The 22,282-nt window shown below is 43.2% G+C and overlaps 1 protein-coding gene and 1 long non-coding RNA gene across 3 annotated transcripts in view; one reads left to right on the forward strand and one right to left on the reverse strand.

Annotated features, from left to right (window-relative positions):
- The window catches only part of GLRA1 (glycine receptor alpha 1), a 67,839-nt gene extending 54,240 nt beyond the window's left edge, over positions 1-13,599 (reverse strand). The window contains exon 1 of one of the 2 annotated variants that reach the window (XM_008166486.4): positions 12,646-13,599. In XM_008166486.4, the coding sequence (XP_008164708.1) occupies positions 12,646-12,701 (56 nt within the window). In that variant the 5' untranslated portion in view covers positions 12,702-13,599. The remainder of the gene's footprint in view (positions 1-12,645) is intronic. The other variant, XM_065555112.1, reaches the window with a different exon arrangement.
- A 184-nt stretch (positions 13,600-13,783) lies between these two features.
- The window catches only part of LOC135973203 (uncharacterized), a 108,881-nt gene continuing 100,382 nt past the window's right edge, over positions 13,784-22,282 (forward strand). The window contains exon 1 of the long non-coding RNA XR_010589933.1: positions 13,784-13,945. This is a non-coding gene — a long non-coding RNA (uncharacterized LOC135973203). The remainder of the gene's footprint in view (positions 13,946-22,282) is intronic.

Raw genomic sequence — 22,282 nt, forward strand, 5'->3', positions numbered from 1 at the left:
GCCGTATAAAAGAGGCCGGATTCAGCCTCGCCGTGGGCCCTTCCGTCAGCCACCATTTTGTGCTCCCTTCCTGCCTGTCCCTTCCACACAAAGAGGGCATTTGATTATTTCTAGACTAGGTGAGTTTGCCACTTCGGTCCCGACATGGCACTTTTCGGGGACCTCGGCTTCTGATTAGAAACTTGAATCTGGCAGGCTGGCACCCCCTTCCCCTCAAGATAAAGAAAAGCCAGCCAAGAGTTGCTAACAATCTCCCTGGAGCCTTTCTGAGCGGCTTTGCATGGCCAGTTCCTTTCCCTTTCACCACTGCTTGCCTTCCCGCCTGCTTCCCCCTTGTCTTTCTCTCTGGTCCCATCCTCTCCTGCTGCCAATCTCACACCTGACCCTTCCTTGAAATATGTGGTCTCCTCTCCCATTTCTGCCTTCCCAGCTGCTCCCCATCCCTTATCTCCCCCGGCTGGCAGTCTGGTCACATTTCCTCCCACCCCTACCTTCTCAATCCTCTCTCTCCAGTTAATTGCTCATCTTCTTCCCTCATGTCTGCTGCCTCTGCTCTCCTCCACCTCAGCAGCCGGAAAGAGGGAGGCCCAGAGTCTGAAAGAGGGTGAGGGATCTTAATTGCTGTGTCAGGTCGTCCCTGATTTTTGCAGCACGTCAGCACTGGATCCCGTGGCAAACCGTCAGACAGACAGTGGCCTGGAATGCCTGGAAAAACCCTCTACAGACGGAGGTTTTTATTAGATTAAATATTGAAATGAAGAGCTCAATCCATATTTAGATGTAATTCAATTAAAAAGAGCCTCACTCATTTTCTGAACATTTGTCTCTGCAACTCGTATTGCCGGAATCGGGGGACTGTGATGCTGAATTCTTGGGCAGGTGGCCGCAGAGTGAACAGAGCTCTGAGTATCTCTCTCTCGCTTCATGCAAAGTGTCAGATAATGCTGCGTAGCTGATTGTAGCCCATGCAATGCAGGTGGTGGTTACAATATATCATGGCGGTAGCAGCTGTGGAGGTGATGGGGTAAGGGAATGGACTTGCAAAGCCAAGTTTCAAGGAGCATCTGGCTTTAGTATTTTCATTAAAGAGCTGGGTAAGAATCATAGGCCTTGGTCTTGAGAGAGGATGGCAAGGAGGATGTTGCCGGCATGAGGACTGCAAAAGAGAAGGACGCGTTAGATGCTGCCAGGGGTTCTGCATGCATCTCTTAGTCATGCAAAAAAATTTCACATGTGAAAGAGTCTTATCTTTGTCCTAAGATATTGTGCAGTGTTGCTATGAGCTGTATAAGCAGTGTCTATGTTTCACCCCAGAAGTGGCTGCATTGCACTAATGGCAGAGTTTTAAAATCACATTAGGATTCTTTAAGATGCAAGATGATATATAAACGTAAATTATTACTACATACTTGCATAGGCATATAACAAGGATGGAGAAAGTTTTCCACTTGGCACCAGTAAATTAACCCTCCAGGGAATGTTAATATCCACTGGGAAACCAAAGACCCGCTAGAAAAGGTCGAGGAAAATCATTTTCAGGCTGCAGCATGCAGGTGTCTACGTCCTTCAATAGCACATCCCTGCAGCCACATCTCTTACTTCTTCCTGCAAAGGGCCTCATCCAGACCTGTAAAGTATCCCAATAAAACTGATTGTTCCAGCCACTGGTGGCTCTGCTTGGTTTTCAATCTCCCACCCTGGGTGGACAGAGCAACTTGAGAGCAGGTCCAGGTGGCCAGAACAGAAGAAAAAAGCAACCCCCGGGCAAAAAAGAAATCCCTGGGTTATATACAACTTCAAAAGGAAAGGCACAAGGAAAGGGGCAGACAGATTGTATGGGACAGGTCCTTTGTTGCTCTCACAATCCCCACTCTCGTGATTAATGACATTGTCCAAGCCGCTTTATATTTACTGTTTTAATTCAGTGTTGCCCATTATAATTTTTCTCTCACTAATGAACATGCATTGTCATAGTGCAAAAACAATGCACTCTTCTGGGGGAGAACAGAGTCCCAGACACACCACAACAAACCAGGAGCTACCTCTCCGTTCCTAATTACATGTATGACAGATATATCTTTTTAATTGTTGCCCTTGTATTGATAATGCTATTATTTTCACTTTAATTTGGGTTTATTCTCCCTATTTGAGACTCACTTAAATATACGGTTGTGAAGCTACAAACTCTCATTACAGCCTGTCTGATGACATTCAGACTTCTTGATTGTCAGTTTGTCAGGACAGGGATAAAGGTCTTTGTGTTTTGTGCAGCACCGGAAACACCGTTATTGACTTTCAGTAGGATTTACAATCCTAATTCGCGTCTCTTAAAAATCCCTCTCTTAAAAAAATAATGAAGAATAATAATTCAGAACTTCATACAATATTGTTTTTAATTGGCCGTGAATTAGGAAACAAATCCAATAAATCCATGTGTGTGATACACACACACACACACACACACACATTTAAAAATGTTTATGATCACTTCTTCATATAGCAAAGCCTTTAAAATCAACGGGATTATTCACATACTTAAAGTTAGGTATGTGCTTAAACACTTTGCTCAGCTAGGGCTACGGTGAATACATTTAAGCATGTATGTAAGCCTTTGCAAGGCCAGGGTCTCAGCCTCTAGGTAAGTATATTCTCATCATTCATATGTGCTTTCTGGGCTTGGAATCTGTGAACCCATTTATTTCATAACTAGGAAATGTGGGGCCTTTCCTTTGACTTTGGATCCGGCCCTTGATTTCTAACAGCTCTCGAATACTCATCTGAACATAAGAACATAAGAATGGCCCTACTGGGTCAGACCAAAGGTCCATCTAGCCCAGTATACTGTCTTCTGACAGTGGCCAGTGCCAGGTGCCCCAGAGGGAATGAACAGAACAGGCCATCATCAAGTGATCCATCCCCTGTCGCTCATTCCCAGCTTCTGGCAAACAGAGGCTAGGGACACCATCCCTGCCCGTCCTGGCTAATAGCCATTGATGGACCTATCCTCCCATGAATTTATCTAGTTCTTTTTTGAACCCTGTTATGGTCTTGACCTTCACAACATCCTCTGGCAAGGAGTTCCACAGTTGACGGTGCGTTGTGTGAAGAAATACTTCTTTTTATTTGTTTTAAACCTGCTGCCTATTAATGTCATTTGGTGACCCCTAGTTCTTGTGTTATGAGAAGTAATAAACAACACTTCCTTATCTACTTTCTCTACACTAGTCATGATTTTATAGACCTCAATCATATCTCCCCTTAGCCGTCTCTTTTCCAAGCTGAAAAGTCCCAGTCTTATTAATCTCTCCTCATATGGAAGCCGTTCCATACTCCTAATCATTTTTGTTGCCCTTTTCTGAACCTTTTCCAATTCCAATATATCTTTTTTGAGATGGGGTGACCACATCTGCATGCAGTATTCAAGATGTGGGTGTACCATGGATTTATAGAGAGGCAACATATTTTCTGTCCTATTATCTATCTCTTTCTGAGTTATTCCCAGCATTCTGTTCGCTTTTTTGACTGCTGCTGCACACTGAGTGGATGTTTTCAGAGAACTATCCACAATGACTCCGAGATCTCTTCCTTGAGTGGTAACAGCTAATTTAGACCCCATCATTTTATATGTATAGTTGGGATTATGTTTTCCAATGTGCCTTACTTTGCATTTTTCAACATTAAATTTCATCTGCCATTATGTTGCTATCCTGCCTGTGTTCCTACAGTTCTAGTATCACTTGCATTTACATCAGAACAGCATACGTAGAGAGTTCACTACAGATGCTTTTTAAAAATAAAGCCTCTTTCAGTTTAGGGATGGTTAACATTTCTTAAGACTGGATAACGCTATTACAGTTGCTGTTTGTGATGAATCATAGATTAAATAGAGTTCCTTTTCATTAATAGAAATGTAACATCCAACACAAAGAGTCGTTTATTCTGTGAAATTACACCACAAGCATTATGAAAAGGCACCCTGATACCAGACACAATCCATTGCTTATCTGTGAAATTACGCAGTCACTACTGGAACATTGGAACTCCATCGGAAAATTACATTGTATTGAGGTAAAATGAATTTACTGAGCAATACATTCAATTCTATCAAAAATAATCCTAGTCATTTAGGGCTCTTTGGGCCCATGGAAAGCCCAGGTGAATGAAAACAGGTTTGGAAAGCTAGATGCGAGAGAATACCTTGCTCTGAAAAGGGGAACTGATGGTAAATGTTTCCTTTGCTGTTTCTGACTCCTGGTGTAATTAACCAGCTCGTTCATGATCTCTAAGGAATGTAACTTTTTAAATGAACGGTGAGGCTTTGAGGCACAACTGTGAGAGCTCCCCACACTGGTTCCTTGTGCACCCTCCAACTTAGATCTGTGCAGTTTCCTGACAAAATCAGGTTTTCACTCCTGCCAGCGCTGCAGGTCCAGTGCTGCTATGGAAGAACAAGCTGTATTTGACTCCTCTGCACACTTCAACAGTGCAATTGCTGGCTAATTTCTAATCCCAGAATCTTAATGGCAGGGGGCGATGGAGGGAGCAGAAAGCATGGGAATGGCTTGGATTTTTGGATGGCAGGCATGTGAGGATCATGGTGGGGGGTGGGGGAAGGCCTTGTGTTGATTCATACACTGAATAGATCTGAGCTAGGAGTCACTGAAAGGGAGACTATGGGCTTGCTTTAGTGGAGTAAATCAAAAGGAATTGCAGTGAGGTTGGCAGAGTTACCCTAAAAAGAAGAACAGGAGTACTTGTGGCACCTTAGAGACTAACAAATTTATTAGAGCATAAGCTTTCGTGGGCTACAGCCCACTTCTTCGGATGCATAAGAGTTACCCTAGTATCCAAGTGGTGGAATTGACTGGAGAATTGAGCCGTGTGTATAGAGGCCAGAAGATGTCATTTTAAGAGTCACTATCCTGGCCACAGTCCTTTCAAGTGCTTCAAAGTAGACTTCATATTGCAGGAAAGGAACCTCATACCAGGAATTTGACATTTGTGTCCCACTCCTTCTACCTCTGCTGCAGTCATAAGTGTCTCCCATGGGTACCTCTTTGTCTTTGACGTTTATAAATCTCGCACACACTGTTTTGTTTTTTTTAATATGTATTAGGCCCGATCTTATGAGGAACCGAGCACCCTGTCAGAGCCGCTGGATGCAATCAGCTGCCTTTCTCTTTTATTGTCTCCAAAGTGGTTCTACTTTTCCCACCCCTGAAGAGTGTGGGTGCTCGGCACTTTTCCGGGGTTTGCTTCGTACCGTCTCACTCAAGACTACAGCCAGAAAAATAAAAAAGTAAGGGTGGCTGAGAGGCGATGGAGGGGAATTTTCTATCTGGTGCGGATTTCTAGCTATGCTGCGCTTCACTGCTGACATGGGCCAATGTTATAGGCATCCAGACGGCCATTGATTTTTGCTCCGGTCCTGCTCGGTATTTTCGGATCTGCATTGTTAATGAGAACAAGTACCGTGGGCCATTGTCTAGGGAGAAAAAATGTCTTTGATTTTGGTGTATCTCGGGTTGCTGCTGCCAGCTTGAGTCTGAAGGCAACGTATGCAGTGATTGATTGCACTGCAAGAACCACTGTTCCACACATGTCATTCTTTGTCTTGGCAACCCCGTGGTTATTTCCCCCCCCCCTGCCCACAATGAGGCACTGATAAATACAACAGAGCCCACTGTAGGCTGTCCGATGAGGCATTTTATTGATGGGCTCTCCTTTTTCTAGCGGGCAGTGAGCCAGAGAGGAATTGGAGGGAGGAGGAGGAAAAAAGGTGCAAGAATATGGGAGGGTTTCTTGTTTTCTTGTTTTTGCTTTTAAATCAAAATTCCATGTTGGTAAATGAAGGTTTCTCAGGCTTTTCTCAATTGGAATTGGCTCTGATCAAGACATATTTAGATGATGCCGGCTATGCCTACGGACCAACCAGATGTGCTGCAGTACTGAAATCGGTAGCTTACCGTGGCGCAATAGATGGAATGAATAATTGTCTGCATCATGGGTTGTGCTCTGTCCGTATAACTGAAGACTGCATCTCTCTAGATCTGTCTCTGCTCTCTGCAGGATATTTCTGGGCGTGCTTTGTAAAAAGGCTGTTTCTCAGAATCGGTGTGTCGGTCCATTGGAGCATCAGGAGAGTTTCAGAAGCCGTTTGTGTGTGGATGTGTAATCTGTAGCATGCGGCTCTATGGGACCAGAACATCAGCTCGAGTAAATCAGCCTAGCTCCACTGAAGTCAACGGAGCTAGGCCAATTTGCACCAGCCGAGGAGCTGGTCCGTGAGCTCTAAGGATGAAATCCTGGTGTAAATCTGTGCAAGCCTTTCTCTGCCGTGAAAATGACCTTTCTACCCTAGGGGTATCTAGGCACCCGTATATTTTTTAAGGTTTCGTTTGTTAGGGAAAGTGAACCACTGATCTCAGCAACACAACCTTTTACTATGCAAGGTTTGATGAAATGGATGTTTTTCTTTCTCTCTCTTTGAAGACCAGTAGAGCAGGCACGGGAGGCTAGCTCGTAGACAATATGGTGACAAGGTCTCTGCAAACATGATAGATCGTGATTTCTGTCGCATAGAGCAGGACGCAGCTGGCCTTTTCTTTCTAGTAGAATCGCCTCTTCCGATAGCCCTAGCTTTTTGCTAAACCACCATGGAATGAGGGTATTAGCAGCTTTTTATAAAGCTAATTTCCCCAAATCACTTGAGGGGAGTCATTACAGTCCCAGCTGGTGACTGAAGTCATTGTGGGAAGGGGAGAGTGGCTTAGAAAAAAAATAAGAAAAGCCACGCATGCTTAGATATGGGGAGAGCACATGTTACCTTAATATCTAAGGGGAAGAATAGAAATGATTATGCCTACACCCTCAGCCAAAGGCTCTCAGTCAGTGGAGGGTATGTAAGTCAAGCTGTCTAAGGTAACAATAGCAAATTAAAAGGGTTACTACTGCAAATAATGAAAAAAAGGTGAGTTAATGTGCCTTCCTGCAGTCTATGAGAGCAGAGAAAAATCAAAGCTCCCTAGCGACCTAGCTATCCCTTTAGTATCAGTCACATGGGGTTTTTAAAGTAAGTTAGAAAATGTCCATGAATGAATAACTGAGACCTGGTATGTGGATATGCTCAGACATGGTCTGATACGGCTAGGGTGATTTTTGTAAGTATTTAAATACCAGTTATATTAATTAGAAGGTTTGGGTTTATGCTCTCAAGTGACTATTAACAATGGAGTTTGCAGAGCCCTGTTAACCTGCACTCCGGGTAGAAATGAGATCAGACTTCTCAGCCGGTTTTACATCCCAGATTAATGGCCATCAGTCAGCATTAGTCAATGACTGGACTGAAATTACCTTATCATCCTAACATCTAGTTCAGATGCTGAGAACATTCATTGTATTCTACCAAATTCACCCTGTGAGAGTCTGGCATTATGAATTTCACGAGGTAACACAGGAGTATGGGAATGGCAGCATGCTGCTTCTTACAAGTGCTTCCATTCTGGACTCGAATAGCTTTGTGGCTAAAGTAACAAACCCCTCAGTCTCCAGGATGGTTGTTCAAATCCTATATGCTTTTAAAAATGAATTGGAGGGCTGTTCTCCTCTTGCATCTCAGCTGCAACGTTAACTCAAATGCAAGGCCTTCTCCAATAGAGACACCTTTTCCTACATGCGTCTGACGAAGGGGGTATTCACCCACGAAAGCTTATGCTCCAATACATCTGTTAGTCTATAAGGTGCCACAGGACTCTTTGCCGCTTTTTACAGATCCAGACTAACACGGCGACCCCTCTGATACTTTCCCCCAGGGAGTGGAATTGGGAACATCCTGGACACTGACTCAGATGTTGACCTTGAAGAAGGTCTTGTTTTCAGCTAATCCCTGGGGCCACAAAAGATCTTACATGCTCATCATATGTAACGGTCAGATTCTGCCATCTGGAACCCTCAGTGAGCGCTGCCTTATTCTGCAGGTAGCCCCGTTGAGGCATCTGAACGTAGTGATGCCAGTTGAACTGCTTTCAGAATGAGGAGAATAAGGGTGGCAAAAACTGGCCTTTAGTAACTCAACAGTGGTCAGTGACCATGCTGTAGAAGCAAGGCTCTTTTGGGGGAGAAACTGGCTTTTCTGCAGCATTCTTTTCAACTGGCACAGTTACATTTCTCCTCTCCCCCATTTAGACACTTAAGAAAACATGGTTTCTATTTGGACACCTATCGATCCTTTGATTTTTGTTTGCTTTATCATGGGGTTTCCTTTGGATTTCACGGCTAATCAAGGAGAGACCCAATAACCCACACAGTTGCCATCCTAAGGAAGTGATGCTGGTGATTAGCTGAGAGGCATCAGGATGCAGCTTGTTACATATTATAAAGCGTTCTGTGTATTTTTAAAAATGACCTTTTCTTTCCCCCATCAAAATGAATATTACAAATATAATTTAAAAAATCTCTATCAGACAACATACAAAAGTGCCTCACGCGTCTAGCAGGGGTGATTCCAAATCGTTCTGTTCTAGTGGCATGATTTGAAAGATTTCTTTGGGAGGAGCTGTCCACCTCATCACATTTTTAAGCTCTGAAGATGTAACCCTTTTAATGGTCTTTAATGGAGCTATTGTAGGTCCTAGACTAAGTAAGTTAAAGACCCTCTTTACAACCAGTTATTTTAAGGCTTTGCTCAATATTCTTCTTCAGTGATAAAATGAATAATCTCAGAACACAGGCACAACAGGTCTTGATGCAAAATTCTCAGTATGTTGTTTTCTTTAGTGTGTGGAAATTGCTCCTTAACTTAAGGAAACAGCAGCTCGTCTGTTTAGCCTATGACTCTAGAAGCCTTTTCTAGAAGTGCCCTGCTCACTGATTTCACTGCAATGCTATTCAGCATTGCAGAGGTGAGGTGGAAGTTTGGACGTATACCCCCCTCCGGTGTATTTTCATGAAACAGAAGTGAGTGGCTCAAAGTGCATATTGCTTGTTAAAGTCCATAGAGCCAGAGCTGGAAGAAAATGTGTGGGTGCCTTGGTCTCTGCGAGGTTAACGGGGATTTCATATTCAATCTGGGATCTTCTCATTGTTTAGAGATACATTCTTTAAAGGAATTTTGATACTTTGAGATGAGTAGGGGGTGCAGGTAGGAAAATATCGGATAAAGCAGTCCAACAGGTTTTTCACAGGGGCAGCAACTTTCAGCATGCAGATTACTCAGAACAGTAATCTAGTATCATTCCTGTTAGCGCAAAGAACTCTCTGTTCAGGTAGGGCCTGCATCTGATTTTGTTTACACTGGTATAATTCTGTTGACTTCACTGGAATTACTCCTGATTTACTACAATATAAGGGAGATAAGAATTGAGCCCATGTTATTTTGTGGATCATTTCAAAGCAATGTCCATCTCAGTAAAAATATATTCCAGGTTCCCCTTATTTTCTATCCCATCCCAATATAGCCTAGGTGCATGGACACTCTCTGTTGACATCTGGAGTGATCTTTCTGCATCACTAGGTTTAGTGCAGTGGTACAACAGGCAGGAATACAGGCAAGACCATTACGGGTCACATTTGAAAATATAGCCTCTAAATTTGTGTTTTGCGGGATGGAATTTGCAGGATTTGTGCATGCAGATTAGACAGTTTGACTCCTAGACACATTATTTTAATATGTCTGCATAAAGGTATGCACAGATTAGAGGGTGTATTTGAAAATGTGGCCCTATCCATTATCAACTCAAGAAATATTATTCCACCTTACAGAGTTCAGTTTAGAGAAATGTTAGAAAACAAACCCAACAATTTGTCTGATATAAACACCACTCCATTCTGTCTTCCCTAGAGACTCCGTAATTGTCTTAGTCACAGTAAAGTGACTGCACTCTGTGAAGGCAGGTAGAAAAATAAAACACCTTCTTCCATAAAAAAACACTTTGGATCAAGCTGCTTATGGCAAATCTTACTAAAACACCCCAACTATAACAGAAACAAATATTATATTGGCAATATCTTAATGTTTGCAATCAGACACCAGATGTTATTTTTTCCCACAGGATTTTTTTTTGTAAGGCTGGCAGAGGCCTTATGGCTAAACAGCAGATCTAATTTTATTTTCTGTATCTGCTGTGTTGATTTTCCCCCCCATCTGTCTTTATTGGTTTTTTCTTTATTATTATTTTACAGTTGGTGTGCTGACATATCACAGATCCTCTTTCCACAATATTTTTGACAGACTGACAATAAAGTGGGCACACCATATAATTTAATGTAATGCATTCTTCTGTTTTGGATTATTGAATTACCAGATTGGTTTTCTTGGATTACATTATGCATGACTTCTGCGTGGGTAGTTGGCATATTAACTTTGTAAATGGCGGTTAATGGAAGTTATCTTATTAAATCTATTAATCTTAAATTACCTTATTAAAGCTGAAATAGCAAAGCTATTCCTGCCTTGAAGGGCTGGTGGATTTTAGCCCGTAATAAATAAAGTGTGTGTGTATGTGTGTGTGTGTGTGTGTGTGGGGGGGGAATATGCAGAACCTACTCTGTACAGGAATTGTTGATTTGCTTCTTATTTGGAAAATAATTGCAGGTGATAGGTTAGTTCAATTCAAATAACTTCTGTTGTTAAGGATAATTGTCATGAATATTTTAAAATATTTTATATTACACCTAAAACGACAGTATCCTTTTTGTATGAGTGACACAGGCACAATTATGTATGTAATACACAGCATTATATATTCATATATATTAACACAGGAGCCTGGTTTTCAAAGGTACTGCATACCCAGAAGTCCAGTTGTAGTCAACAGGATCCGCAGATGTTCAGTACCTCTGAATATCAATTCCTCCCCCCTCACGCTCACTGTGTGATACATATCAAACGCAGAGTGTGTAGAATTTGTTTTAGAACAAGATAGGCAAGAGGTAAAATGGATATACACAAATATGACTCTTGTTAGAGGAGATCAAGGAAGTAGGACTTTGGAAACTTAGAGGAGAAGCTGTCATTGTCTATGATATGAGGACCACATCAAACTTTGGTTTAGGTATTTTCTTCTGTTCTTGCCATCTAGGTGTTTTTGTTGTTGTTTTTCCAGAAGAGGGTAGCCAGCATTCCAGAAAGTTGAGGGCAAAGTGGGAAGATGTGTTTATGTTTAAGTAATCTTCTCTTTCATCTCTCTGGTTCACTGTTGCCTACTGCTGGCCAAATGAAGGGTTTAATTTGCATACAAATGTTACCTATTTGCCCACCTCCACCATGCTTTTCAGTGCCGCCACATGGGAGTTGAAGAGACACATTTTAAAGTACTGAAGGTTGGGTTGTTTTAGAGTCCCTGGGAAGTTGTTTCCAAAGTCCTACTTCCTTGATCTACGTTCTAAATACCCCATTATGAAGCACTCTGCGCTTATGTTGCAAAATTGCTGTCCATTTTCTGCATAGTATTAGCAGGTGAACTGTGGTTTCTTATCAGGGGTTCCTTCTCTTTAATTCTGACTGTGGAGGAATTGGAAAAGGTTTCAAGTTTTATGTTTGGGAAGACCTTGGCATTCGTAGGGAAAAGCCAGTTAGCAAAATCTGGTAGATAATAATTGTCCCACTACTGTGAAAATAACATAATTAACAATGACCCTAGCAATATACATTATACCTGTAGAGAATACTATTCCCGGCCCCTTATTAAAATACAAGACTGGGCATTAATATGGTTAAAACACACAGAGGTTGCCACATGAGAGCCATGCAATTTCAATGACGTGTAAGATTGATGAGCCCTGCAAGTCATAAAAGAAGAATGATTTTCCAAATGCTTGTATGTGACATCTATCGTTATCATCACAGCCGATTGCATTATTCATTCAGATACAGCAGTGCTGTTATGTGCCAATATTTCTCTTGATGTGTTTAATAAAAGCATTCATAAGAGATGAAACAGAGTCCCTTCAGAGAGTTAGAGTGCTCATTCTCCTATCTTATCCTATAAACAAGATATAGCTTCAAAACAGAGCTGATCAAAATCAAGATTTAAAGTGCATCATGTTGCAAAATGACCTTATTCATCACTTGGGGTTTTTTCCCCCCTAATTTTAGGATTTTTTTTTTAAAAAGTGGTTTGTAGAAAGTTTAGGAAAAGAAATGATTTTACTCCTGTGTGTCCAGGTGGTGTACACATTACAGGCTGAAAAACAGGAGATTGAGTATTCCATAATCAGCAAGTCACTTATTTCTAAAGATACCATGAGAACTGAACATGGAAACAGATCCCCCTCAAGCCTGCAATTTTAAGAAGAAAATAAACTATTTAGTCGTGCAAGTTGAAATGCAATATTCTCAGTCACCACTAGTTGTCACTTTCCTACCAGTCTGAGAACCTGGTGTTTTCAGCACTGCGGTTAGAGAGAGAGAGAGAACGCAGTGCTAATTAAACGGAGTAACTCATAAAGCCACCTAAAGTCTCTAGCCTTGGAATGTTAAATAGTCAGACCCAGGGAATCATCAGAAAGGAAAAGGGAGGGGGGCGGGCAACTGATGGCTGGAGAATATCAAGCCCGGGTATTAACCCCAAGGAAACATCAGCACATCCATCCATGCAAACTCCGACGCACACATCCTAGCCCAGTGGGCAGTAGAAAACAGCCTACCTGAAGAATACTAGAGTTTCCCAAACGTAGACTCCAAGTGCATTGACGTTAAACATTGTTTACGATCTGGTGATTTGTAATCCACGAGTTTAAAAATAAAATAAAATAAGCCAAGGATTAAATTTCCACTTAAAAAATGACAACAACGGCGGTAATAAAAACCAAACCCCCAAACCAGGCGGAATCAAGTGCTGGAACTTCCTACGTGGTCATTTGCAGACAATCTTCCTATGAGCGAGTTGCGGGGGGGAGCAGGAGGCTGTGAATTCAGGACCCTGGACAGAGACCCCCCGTGTCAGCACCTTGGAGAGAGACTTGGTGTTTAAACTCCACCGCGGATTTTTTTCCGCCCCCCCACACTGCAGTGAGGTTTGGTTGGACGAGCAGATTCCTGGACAGAAATCTCCTTTCCCTTCAGTGGGATCCCAGTCCTGGCAGCGAGTTGCTGGAACAGGCAAGATGCAACCAGAGTATATTTGCCATGGGGGAGGCGGGATAGGGGGAAAAACCAAAAAACCCCCAACCCCCCCAAAAAACACACCCCACCAGCCCAACGCTTTAATTTCCTCTTCTGGCTGGGGTGCCTTCTCCAGTTAAATCCAAGGGAATTTGTCAGTGCTGGGCATTTGCTGTATTGTCCCGGAAATCTTGCTCTCCTGCTGGACCGTTTGGCGGCTGTTGTTTCTTGCCTTCTGGGATGTTCCCCCCCGGAGTAAGTTGTTGCTGCTGCAGGGAAGGTGTCCCATTGCTTGGGGGCTCAAGTGGAGAGGAAGCCGAGGGCAAGTTTCATGGGTCTGGGACTCCCCTGGCCATCAGAAATAAAGAAAGAAAAGTGCCCCAGTGGCCTCGTAATCCATTGCATTATCCTCCTTGCCCCATCTCAGCCGGATAGAGCTCGCCAGATCTTGGGACTTTCTTGCTGCATTAATTTACTAAACAAAACAAACAAAAAAATGGGGGAAGGAGGGGGTGAGAAGGGGGGGGACCCAACCTACCCAGCATCCTAAGCCCTTCCCACTGGCTGCATTCATTGGTCAGTGTGCTGGAAAAGCGACTCTGGGATGTGGTTGGATAAAACGCATGTTGTTCAGCAGAGATGTTAACCTTTAAAGCGCTGGACGATTTTTCTTTACCCCCCAAGCACTGGCTTTTTAAGAAGTCTCTTAAATCCTTCTCATGTGTAACACACCTGGGCTTAGGAGCTTTTTGAAAAGGAGCCGCTTTTTCCACCCCACCCCCCGTTCCGCATTGTTAACAGAGGGTTGGCAAACCTCAGAGCTAAGGAACCCCGGACAGACAGGTAAGGAGCCCTCGTCAGTTTCAAATCACAGCATGATTGCTCGAAATCCGCCTGGGCGCTGGGCAGGGCAGCTGAGTTCGCCAGGAGGATGGCGGGAGGTGGGTTTTTTCTCTCTCTGTAGCCAGCACGGAGATCAGCAGAGCTGGAGGTTTGGTTCCGCTTGATTCTCTGAGTGAAATTGACAACTCGATAGAGTTAAATGAATGAAACCTGTTAGCTGCTGTCTAAGTGTAACAAGATTTGTCCTCGGGTTGTGCCTTGTTTTCCCCCTCCTCTGCTACATACAGCGGCAAAGACAGATACTTGCATCCAATTTCTGACCACTTGGTCAGGTTTCTTATAGCAGGAGTGGCTATGCCCCGCTACCACCCACAGAAACGAGGAAGAGAGATTCTGTTTATTCCATTGCTCCTTCTTTCCAGTCTATGAAAGACTCAAGCCTCTCTTTCTCAGTGGGGAAGATCCCTTTATGCAGCTCTCTCTTAGGAGGCGTCATTTCTAAAACACCCCCCACTGCGAGCGTCCAGTCCTTGTTTTCTAAAAAGTAATGTCCTTATTGAGACAAGCCCAGGTGCAAAATATCCCCTTGCTCGTGTCATTCAAAAATAGTAAAATCTGGTAGTGATTCCAGCAGCTGCTGGGGGAAGTAGGTTAGACAGATTTACTCTAGCTATTGAGTTTCAGTAGCTGGCCTTGATTAATAACCTGCTCTGATTTGAACTGGCGGTGACTCCTGGGGGCGTAACTACGTGCAAGGGCATCATGCATGCTGCTTGCTGACTCATGAATATACATTTACCTCTATTATCCTGCTGGGGTGGGTTAGCCAGTGTCATGAAGCAAACTTTCGTCCTTTATCCCCGAGTAATCTGAAGGCGCTAGGGTGGAGCTCCAAAAAAAAAAAAAAAAATGGAGATATCCCATCTCCTAGAACTGGAAGGGACCTTGAAAGGTCATTGAGTCCAGCCCCCTGCCTTCACTAGCAGGACCAAGTACTGATTTTGCCCCAGATTCCCAAGTGGCCCCCTCAAGGATTGAACTCACAACCCTGAGTTTAGCAAGCCAATGCTCAAACCCCTGAGCTATCCCTCCCCCCCCTCTGGCAGTGAATGTTAAATAGATCGCCAGTTAACAGTTAAATCATATTTATGTTGGCTTTTGGTGACTGCAAAGGAACAACAATAGCAGAGAAGGACACGGTGACTTTCGATTTATGGGCCAGCTCCCAGGACCAGCAAACCCCATTGCCTCTAGCAGAGATCTGATTCCCCAGTAGGACTGAGTATCTCTTAGGATTTCTCTCAATATCCATAGATTCACAGAGGCCCCTTCTAGCCTCATAATCTATGCTCATCTAGTCTGACCTCCTATGTAACGCAGGTCCTAGCACTTCACTGAATTAATTCCCCTTTGAACTTTTAGAAGAAAAAACCCAATCGTGATTTAAAATTAAAGATTAAGTTCAAGCAGCAAATCAGTGCTAGAGCTGGGAGGAGACTCAGGGGGACAAATTCAGTAGTGCTGTCTCAGAGTGGTGTAAATTACACCTCTGTTCATTAACAAGGCCCTCGGCAACCCAGAAAGGGAGGGCATCCACCCCAACAGAGTGCTGGTGGCAGGTGACCCCACTGTCCTCCCTCAGGTGTTCCACGTGGGGTGGGTGAGTAGGGAGGATGGCTTTAGTTTAGACTCCTTAGGAGCCCTGCCGGTGACGGCTATCGAGGGGTTGCCCTGGATCAGTGTTTTTCTTGCTTGCCCCTTAACTAGCCACAGCCACCCATGTTTTGGGCTGTGTTATCTTCCTTCAGTGCCCTTGGTGCAAGGGAGATTTCTGCCCTTTTTATATCAGTGCAACCTTCTCCATCCTCCACTCCCCACTCGAAGGCTCTCCATTTCAAGGCCCTCTGCCAGAGTTTTCTCCAGTATAAGCTAGTGGAAGCATGGGTGAATTTGGCCCCAGGTCTCATGACTTCCAGTCCTGTGCTTTAACCCAGTTGCATCCCCAGCGATTCTGAAAATAGCTCCCGGGGAAAAGGGAAGTGCCCATAATGCAATTATCCAAATGGCTTTTGGACACTGTGTTTTGCTTTTGTTTTGCACAATTTCAGTTCCCCATAGATTACTTAGTCTACCGGGCATACTGCTAGAAAGTGCCGCTTGGCAATGGACTCAGCTCAGTGGCGGGACTTTCCACTGCCCCTTCAGCCGGACAAAGATATCCACTCAGGGATGCATTCTTATACACACATACAAACAAGTTACACATCACTCCTGACGTATTGAGGTGCAACCCCTTCACGTAGCAAGGTACAACCCCTCTACGCAGTAAGGTGCTGCCTCGCACCTTGTACCTGTTGGTTTGATCAAAACAACTCTATCCATCATTTTACCCTTTTGCCCCTGTCATTGGGATGGGTCGGCCTGTTCCATGTTATCTGTGGAATGTTCCGGTATGGTATGTCTTGGTACCATGTTTATACTTTAACTTTGCTAGGTGAATATATATTTATGCAATATCAGCCCTTTCCTTGCCAACTTCTGTGAGCAGGGCCTGCCTCTTGCTCACAGCTTAACTTTGCTTAATGTTAGCTAAGTCTTGACCATTACTTTAGTTCAGTTCAGGCCTCAGGCCTCATACTGGGTCTTCATTAGGGCCTTCACTTACTACATTTACATCAAAGGCAAGAGAAACAACATATATAGGGCAGATTTCTTAACTTTGGGGAGGTATGGAAAAATGATGTTGGGTAAAATTCACCCCCATGCGTAGGGGAAATACAAGACCTCTAGCACCACTTTGGCTTGTTGGCAGGGCCGCCCAGAGCGGGTTCGGACCCTGGTGAAAAATTTTTTTGGGGCCTCCCAGCAAGGCTAAACAGGGTGGACGAAAGGGGGAGAAGCTGGGTCCCGGGCCCCCTTCCAGACCACCGGGCCCCGGTAATTTGTACCTGCTTCCCCCCCTCTCTTGTCGGCCCTGCCCATCGGAGACATAAGTACTATCCACTCTATGTGCTTTGGCTCTTTGTAGGGATGAATTTTTCACTCTTTGGGAATAAAACTAAAAATGATTTTGGATGAAGGGATTGCTATTTAATAACACTTTACACTTATCTAGGAACTTTCATGGAAGGATTTCAAAGCGCTTTACCAACCCCTCTGAGCTAAGTACTATTAGCCCCATATTACTGATGAGCAAAATGGAAAGCAAAGTGTCCAAGACTCCAGAATGCATCCGGGAAAGAGCCAGGAATAAAACCTAGAAGCCCCTGGTTGAGCTGGTTCTCAGTTCCCTGCTCAGCCAGGAACCCTCCCTTCCTACAGAATAACAGTGAGGTAAAAAGTAAAAAAAATTGGAGAAAAAGACAGAGCTGAGAAGAGGGGTGCAACAAAAACACTATGCAGCTGAAGAAGTGGGCTGTAGCCCACGAAAGCTTATGCCCAAATAAATGTGTTAGTCTCTAAGGTGTTACAAGTACTCTTAATCTTTTTGCGGATACAGACTAACACGGCTGCCACTCTTAAAAACAACACAAGTGTTCGGAAACCTGACATACGAGGACAGGTTAAAAAAAACTGCCATGTTTAGTCTTGAGAAAAAAAGACTGAAGGGGGACCTGGTAATAGTCTGTTATAAAGAGGATGGTGATCAGTTGTTCTCCATGCCCACTGCAGGCAGGACAAGAAGAAATGGGCTTAATCTCCAGGAAGGAAGACATAGATTAGATATTAGGGAAAACTAACTGGCACTGGAATAGGCTTCCTAGGGAGGTTGTGGAATCCCCCTCACTGGACGTTTTTCAGAAGTGGTTGGACAAACACCTGCCAAGGATGGTCTAGGTTTACTTGGTCCTGTCTCAGTGCAGGGGGCTGGACTTGATGACCTCTCAAAGTTCCTTCCAGCCTGACATTTCTATGATTCTACAGGAGCAGTGAGTGGGATTGGGGGTGCGGGTATACGGGAGAACAATGAAAAAGGCAAGTGGTTATAATGAGGGAATTGAGACAAAGTGAGAGGATGAAGAAGAAAGGGAGCGGAGGGGAGGACAGCGGTAAATGATTATATAGTACCAAGTCTCCTCTGTGACACAATTACAGTGTGAAGCCACCTCTCATGATGACATTCAGAGAGGGGAGTCGAGGGAGTGCTAGGTACTGTGACAGGCCCAGACTAGGGGGGTACAGGAGGGCAAATATACTGGTCACTAGATGAGTAGTTTTCTGTTCCCTGACTGACCAGAGAAGGGGCTGCACTAAAGTAATCAGGAACCTGCTAGAATCAGTTAAGGCAGGCAGGCTAATTAGGACACCTGGAGCCAATTAAGAAGAAGCTGTTAGAATCATTAAGGTAGGCTAATCAGGGCACCTAGGTTTTAAAAGGAGCTCACTTCAGTTTGTGGTGCGAGTGTGAGGAGCTGGGAGCAAGAGGCGCAAGGAGCTGAGAGTGAGAGGGTGTGCTGCTGGAGGACTGAGGAGCACAAGCATTATCAGACACCAGGAGGAAGGTCCTGTGGTGAGAATAAGGAAGGTGTTTGGAGGAGGCCATGGGGAAGTAGCCCAGGGAGTTGTAGCTGTCATGCAGCTGTTACAGGAGGCACTATAGACAGCTGCAGTCCACAGGGCTCTGGGCTGGAACCCGGAGTAGAGGGCGGGCCCGGGTTCCCCCCAAACCTCCCAATTGACTTGGACTGTGGGTTCTTCCAGAGGGGAAGGTCTCAACCCACATGGTGAATCTGAGGCAAGAAAATCTGCCAATAAGCGCAGGACCCACCAAGATAGAGGAGGAACTTTGTCACAGTACCTAGATAGTGATTTGACAGGCTTCAGTGATTCTTTGTAAAGAGAGATGGATATCGGGAGCGTCAGTTAAGGGTTGGTGTACCAGCCTGGTTGTTATGAAGCGTTCTGATTAGTGTGAGGGTATATGACGGCTAGCCTGAGGGCACCTCTGCATCTGAGATCACTCCTGGCTTTCTCACAATATTAAGACGGCTTCCTTGGTTTGCAAAAGGTATTTGTTACTTTGGTAAGCCACCTACTAGCTCATGGTGGAGGAGGTATTTGGTGGCCTGGCCGGGGCAAAAATGTATACTTTTCTTGAGTGTTCCCTCCCTCCTGAAAACACCCATGCTTGTTCCCACATTAACTACCTCAATCATGCAGAATTAAGGGCCTGATGCAAAGCCCATTGGGATAGTGCTAGGAAAGACAGTCTGCTGATAGGGCACTAGTTTGTGACTGAAGAGAGCTGGGTTCAAATTCTGTCTCAGGCAGATGTGACCTTGGGCATGTCACCTAGTCAATCTTCTGCTTCCATTCTGCATCTGCAAAATAGGGATAATACTTCTGTACCTCACTGGGATATCGTAAGGACAAAATCTCTTCTGTAGATATTCTTATATTGCTATCACTGGTGTAGTACCTTCCAGTAGTGCATTAAACAATGAGTATTAGCTGTCACATGTTTGTTCTCTCTTCCTCTCTCAATGGGGAGAAGTGTTTGGAATGGATTTGTTTTGGATCTTTGAAATTATGTGTGTGTGTGTGTGTGTCTGTTTTGTCAAATATATATATTAAGGCTGTCGAATAATCACAGTTAACCCATGCGATTAACTCAAAAAAATTAATCGCGATTAAAAAAAATAATTGCGATTAATCGCACTGTTAAACTATAGAATGCCATTTGAAATTTATTAAATATTTTGGATGTTTTTCTACATTTTCAAATATATTGATTTCTGTTACAACAGAGAATACAAAGTGTACAGTGCTCACTTTATATTATTTTTGATTACAAATATTTGAACTGCAAAAAGATAAAATAGTATTTTTCAATTCACCTCAAACAAGTACAGTAGTGCAATCTCTTTATCATGAAAGTTCAATTTACAAATGTAGAATATTTTTGTTACATAACTGCACTCAAACAAAACAATGTAAAACTTTAGAGCCTACAAGTCCTCTCAGTCCTCCTTTTGTTCGGCCAATTGCTCAGACAAACAAGTTTGTTTACATTTACAGGAGATAATGTTGCCCGATTCTTATTTACGTCACCAGAAAGTGAGAACAGGTGTTCACATGGCATTTTTGTAGCTGGTGTTTCAAGGTATTTACATGCCGGATATGATAAACATTCATATGCCCCTTCATGCTTGGGCCACCATTCCAGAGGACATGCTTCCATGCTGATGATGCTCATTAAAAATGTGTTAATTAAATTTGTGACTGAACTCCTTGGGGGAGAATTATGTCTCCTACTCTGTTTTACTCACATTCTGCCATATATTTCATGTTATAGCAGTCTCAGATGATGACCCAGCACATGTTGTTCATTTTAAGAACACTTTCATGGCAGATTTGACAAAACACAAAGAAGATACCAATGTGAGATTTCTAAAGATAGCTACAGCACTTGACCCAAAGTTTAACAATCTGAAGTGCTGTCCAAAATCTGAGAGGGACGAGGTGTGGAGCAGGCTTTCAGAAGTCTTAAGAGCAACACTCCAATGTGGAAACTACAGAACCCAAACCACCAAAAAAAAAATATATCAACCTTCTGCTGGTGGCATCTGACTCAGATGATAAAAATATGAACATGCGTCAGTCCGCACTGCTTTGGATTGTAATCGAGCAGAACCCATCATCAGCATGGACACATGTCCCCTGGAATGGTGGTTGAAGTATGAAGGGACATATGAATCTTTAGTACATCTGGCACGTAAATATCTTGCGGCGCTGGCTACAACAGTGCCATGCGAACACCTGTTCTTACTTGCAGGTGACATTGTAAACAAGAAGTGGGCAGCATTGTCTCCTGCAAATGTCAACAAACTTGTTTGAGCGATTGGCTGAACAAGAAGTAGGACTGAGTGGACTTGTAGGTGCTAAAGTTTTACATTCTTTTATTTTTGAATATAGTTATTTTTTGTACATAATTCTATATTTGTAAGTTCAACATTGATGATAAAAAGATTGCACTACAGTACTTAGTATTTTTCAATTCACCTAATACATTTTTTGTTTTTTACAGTGCAAATATTTTTAATAAAAAATAAATATAAAGTGAGCACTGTACACTTTGTATTCTGTGTTGTAATTGAAATAAATATATTTGAAAATGTAGAAAATATCAAAAAATACTTAAATAAACGGCATTCTATTATTGTTTAACAACACAATTAATTACGATTATTTTTTTTAATCTCATGGCGATAAATTGTTGTTTGATTGCTTGACAGCCCTTATATATATAAATATATCCCTCATCATCATATATGAGCATCTCACAACCATTAATTAATTGCAGTGTTGTTGTCGCTGTGTTGGTCTCAGGGTATGAGAGACACAAGGTAGATAAGATAATATCTTCTATTTGACCGACTTCTATAGGTGGAAGGGGACAAGGTTTTGAGCCTCAACCACCTTGTCTCAATAACTAATGAGAAAAATAAATACACATGTTGCTACTCTGTTTCTGTTAGAGAAGGTGTCCCTGATGTGTTGCACTTGGAGTAGAAGGCTGCGAGGTTTGTGATGGTCCTTAGTTCTTGGGGAGTTCCTTCCACAGTCTTGGGTCAGCCCCTAAGAAAGCTCTCTCTCATGAATGGTTATGAGATGCTCAGATATGACAACGATGAAGGCCATGTAAATACCTAGATCAGTGAGTCTTTCCTTTGATTTTAATGAGTTTTGGGTCAGTCCCTATGTCTTTCCCAAAGAGACGAAGTAACAGAACATGCACTAATAAAGCCAAAACATGTACATAGTATAGCCTTCTGCTGTTTGTTGATTTGAAATGGGGGTATAAATGGAACTGGTCAGAAATTTTCCATTAAAATAGTTTTTGATAAAAAAAAAACATGAGTTGTTGACAAAAGTGTTTAGCAGAATGTGCCTGCTTTCCTAGAAAAATGGGGATTTTTGGTCAGAAAAATCACATTTTATTTTGTCTTTTGGCGGTTTTTGATGAAACCATCCACCCACCCAACGAACAGCAAATTCAATTGTATTTAACTTTTCCACAGAGGGTGGGGGAAGCCCATTTTCCATCCACTTCCTTCAGTGCTTCTGTCATGGCTACGGTGGTACTGAAATGCATGTTATTGAATCATTGAGATATGAGTACTTGGGAGGAGAATGTCCTTGGAAAGGATTAAATTCAGAAAGTCATGACAAAAGAACCTTCCAGAAGAACCTATTGAACTCAGACACAGCATAATTGTTAATGGGGCCTGGGAGAGCAAGCAGACCCTCTTGTTTGGATGGAGCATCCCATACAAGCACTGGACTAAACTGTGGTCAGCCTTGATAACAGAAGAGTCCATGTGGTGCGGGGCAGGG

This window comes from Chrysemys picta, chromosome 8 (assembly GCF_011386835.1).
Source record: "Chrysemys picta bellii isolate R12L10 chromosome 8, ASM1138683v2, whole genome shotgun sequence".
Taxonomy (NCBI): Eukaryota; Metazoa; Chordata; order Testudines; family Emydidae; genus Chrysemys; species Chrysemys picta.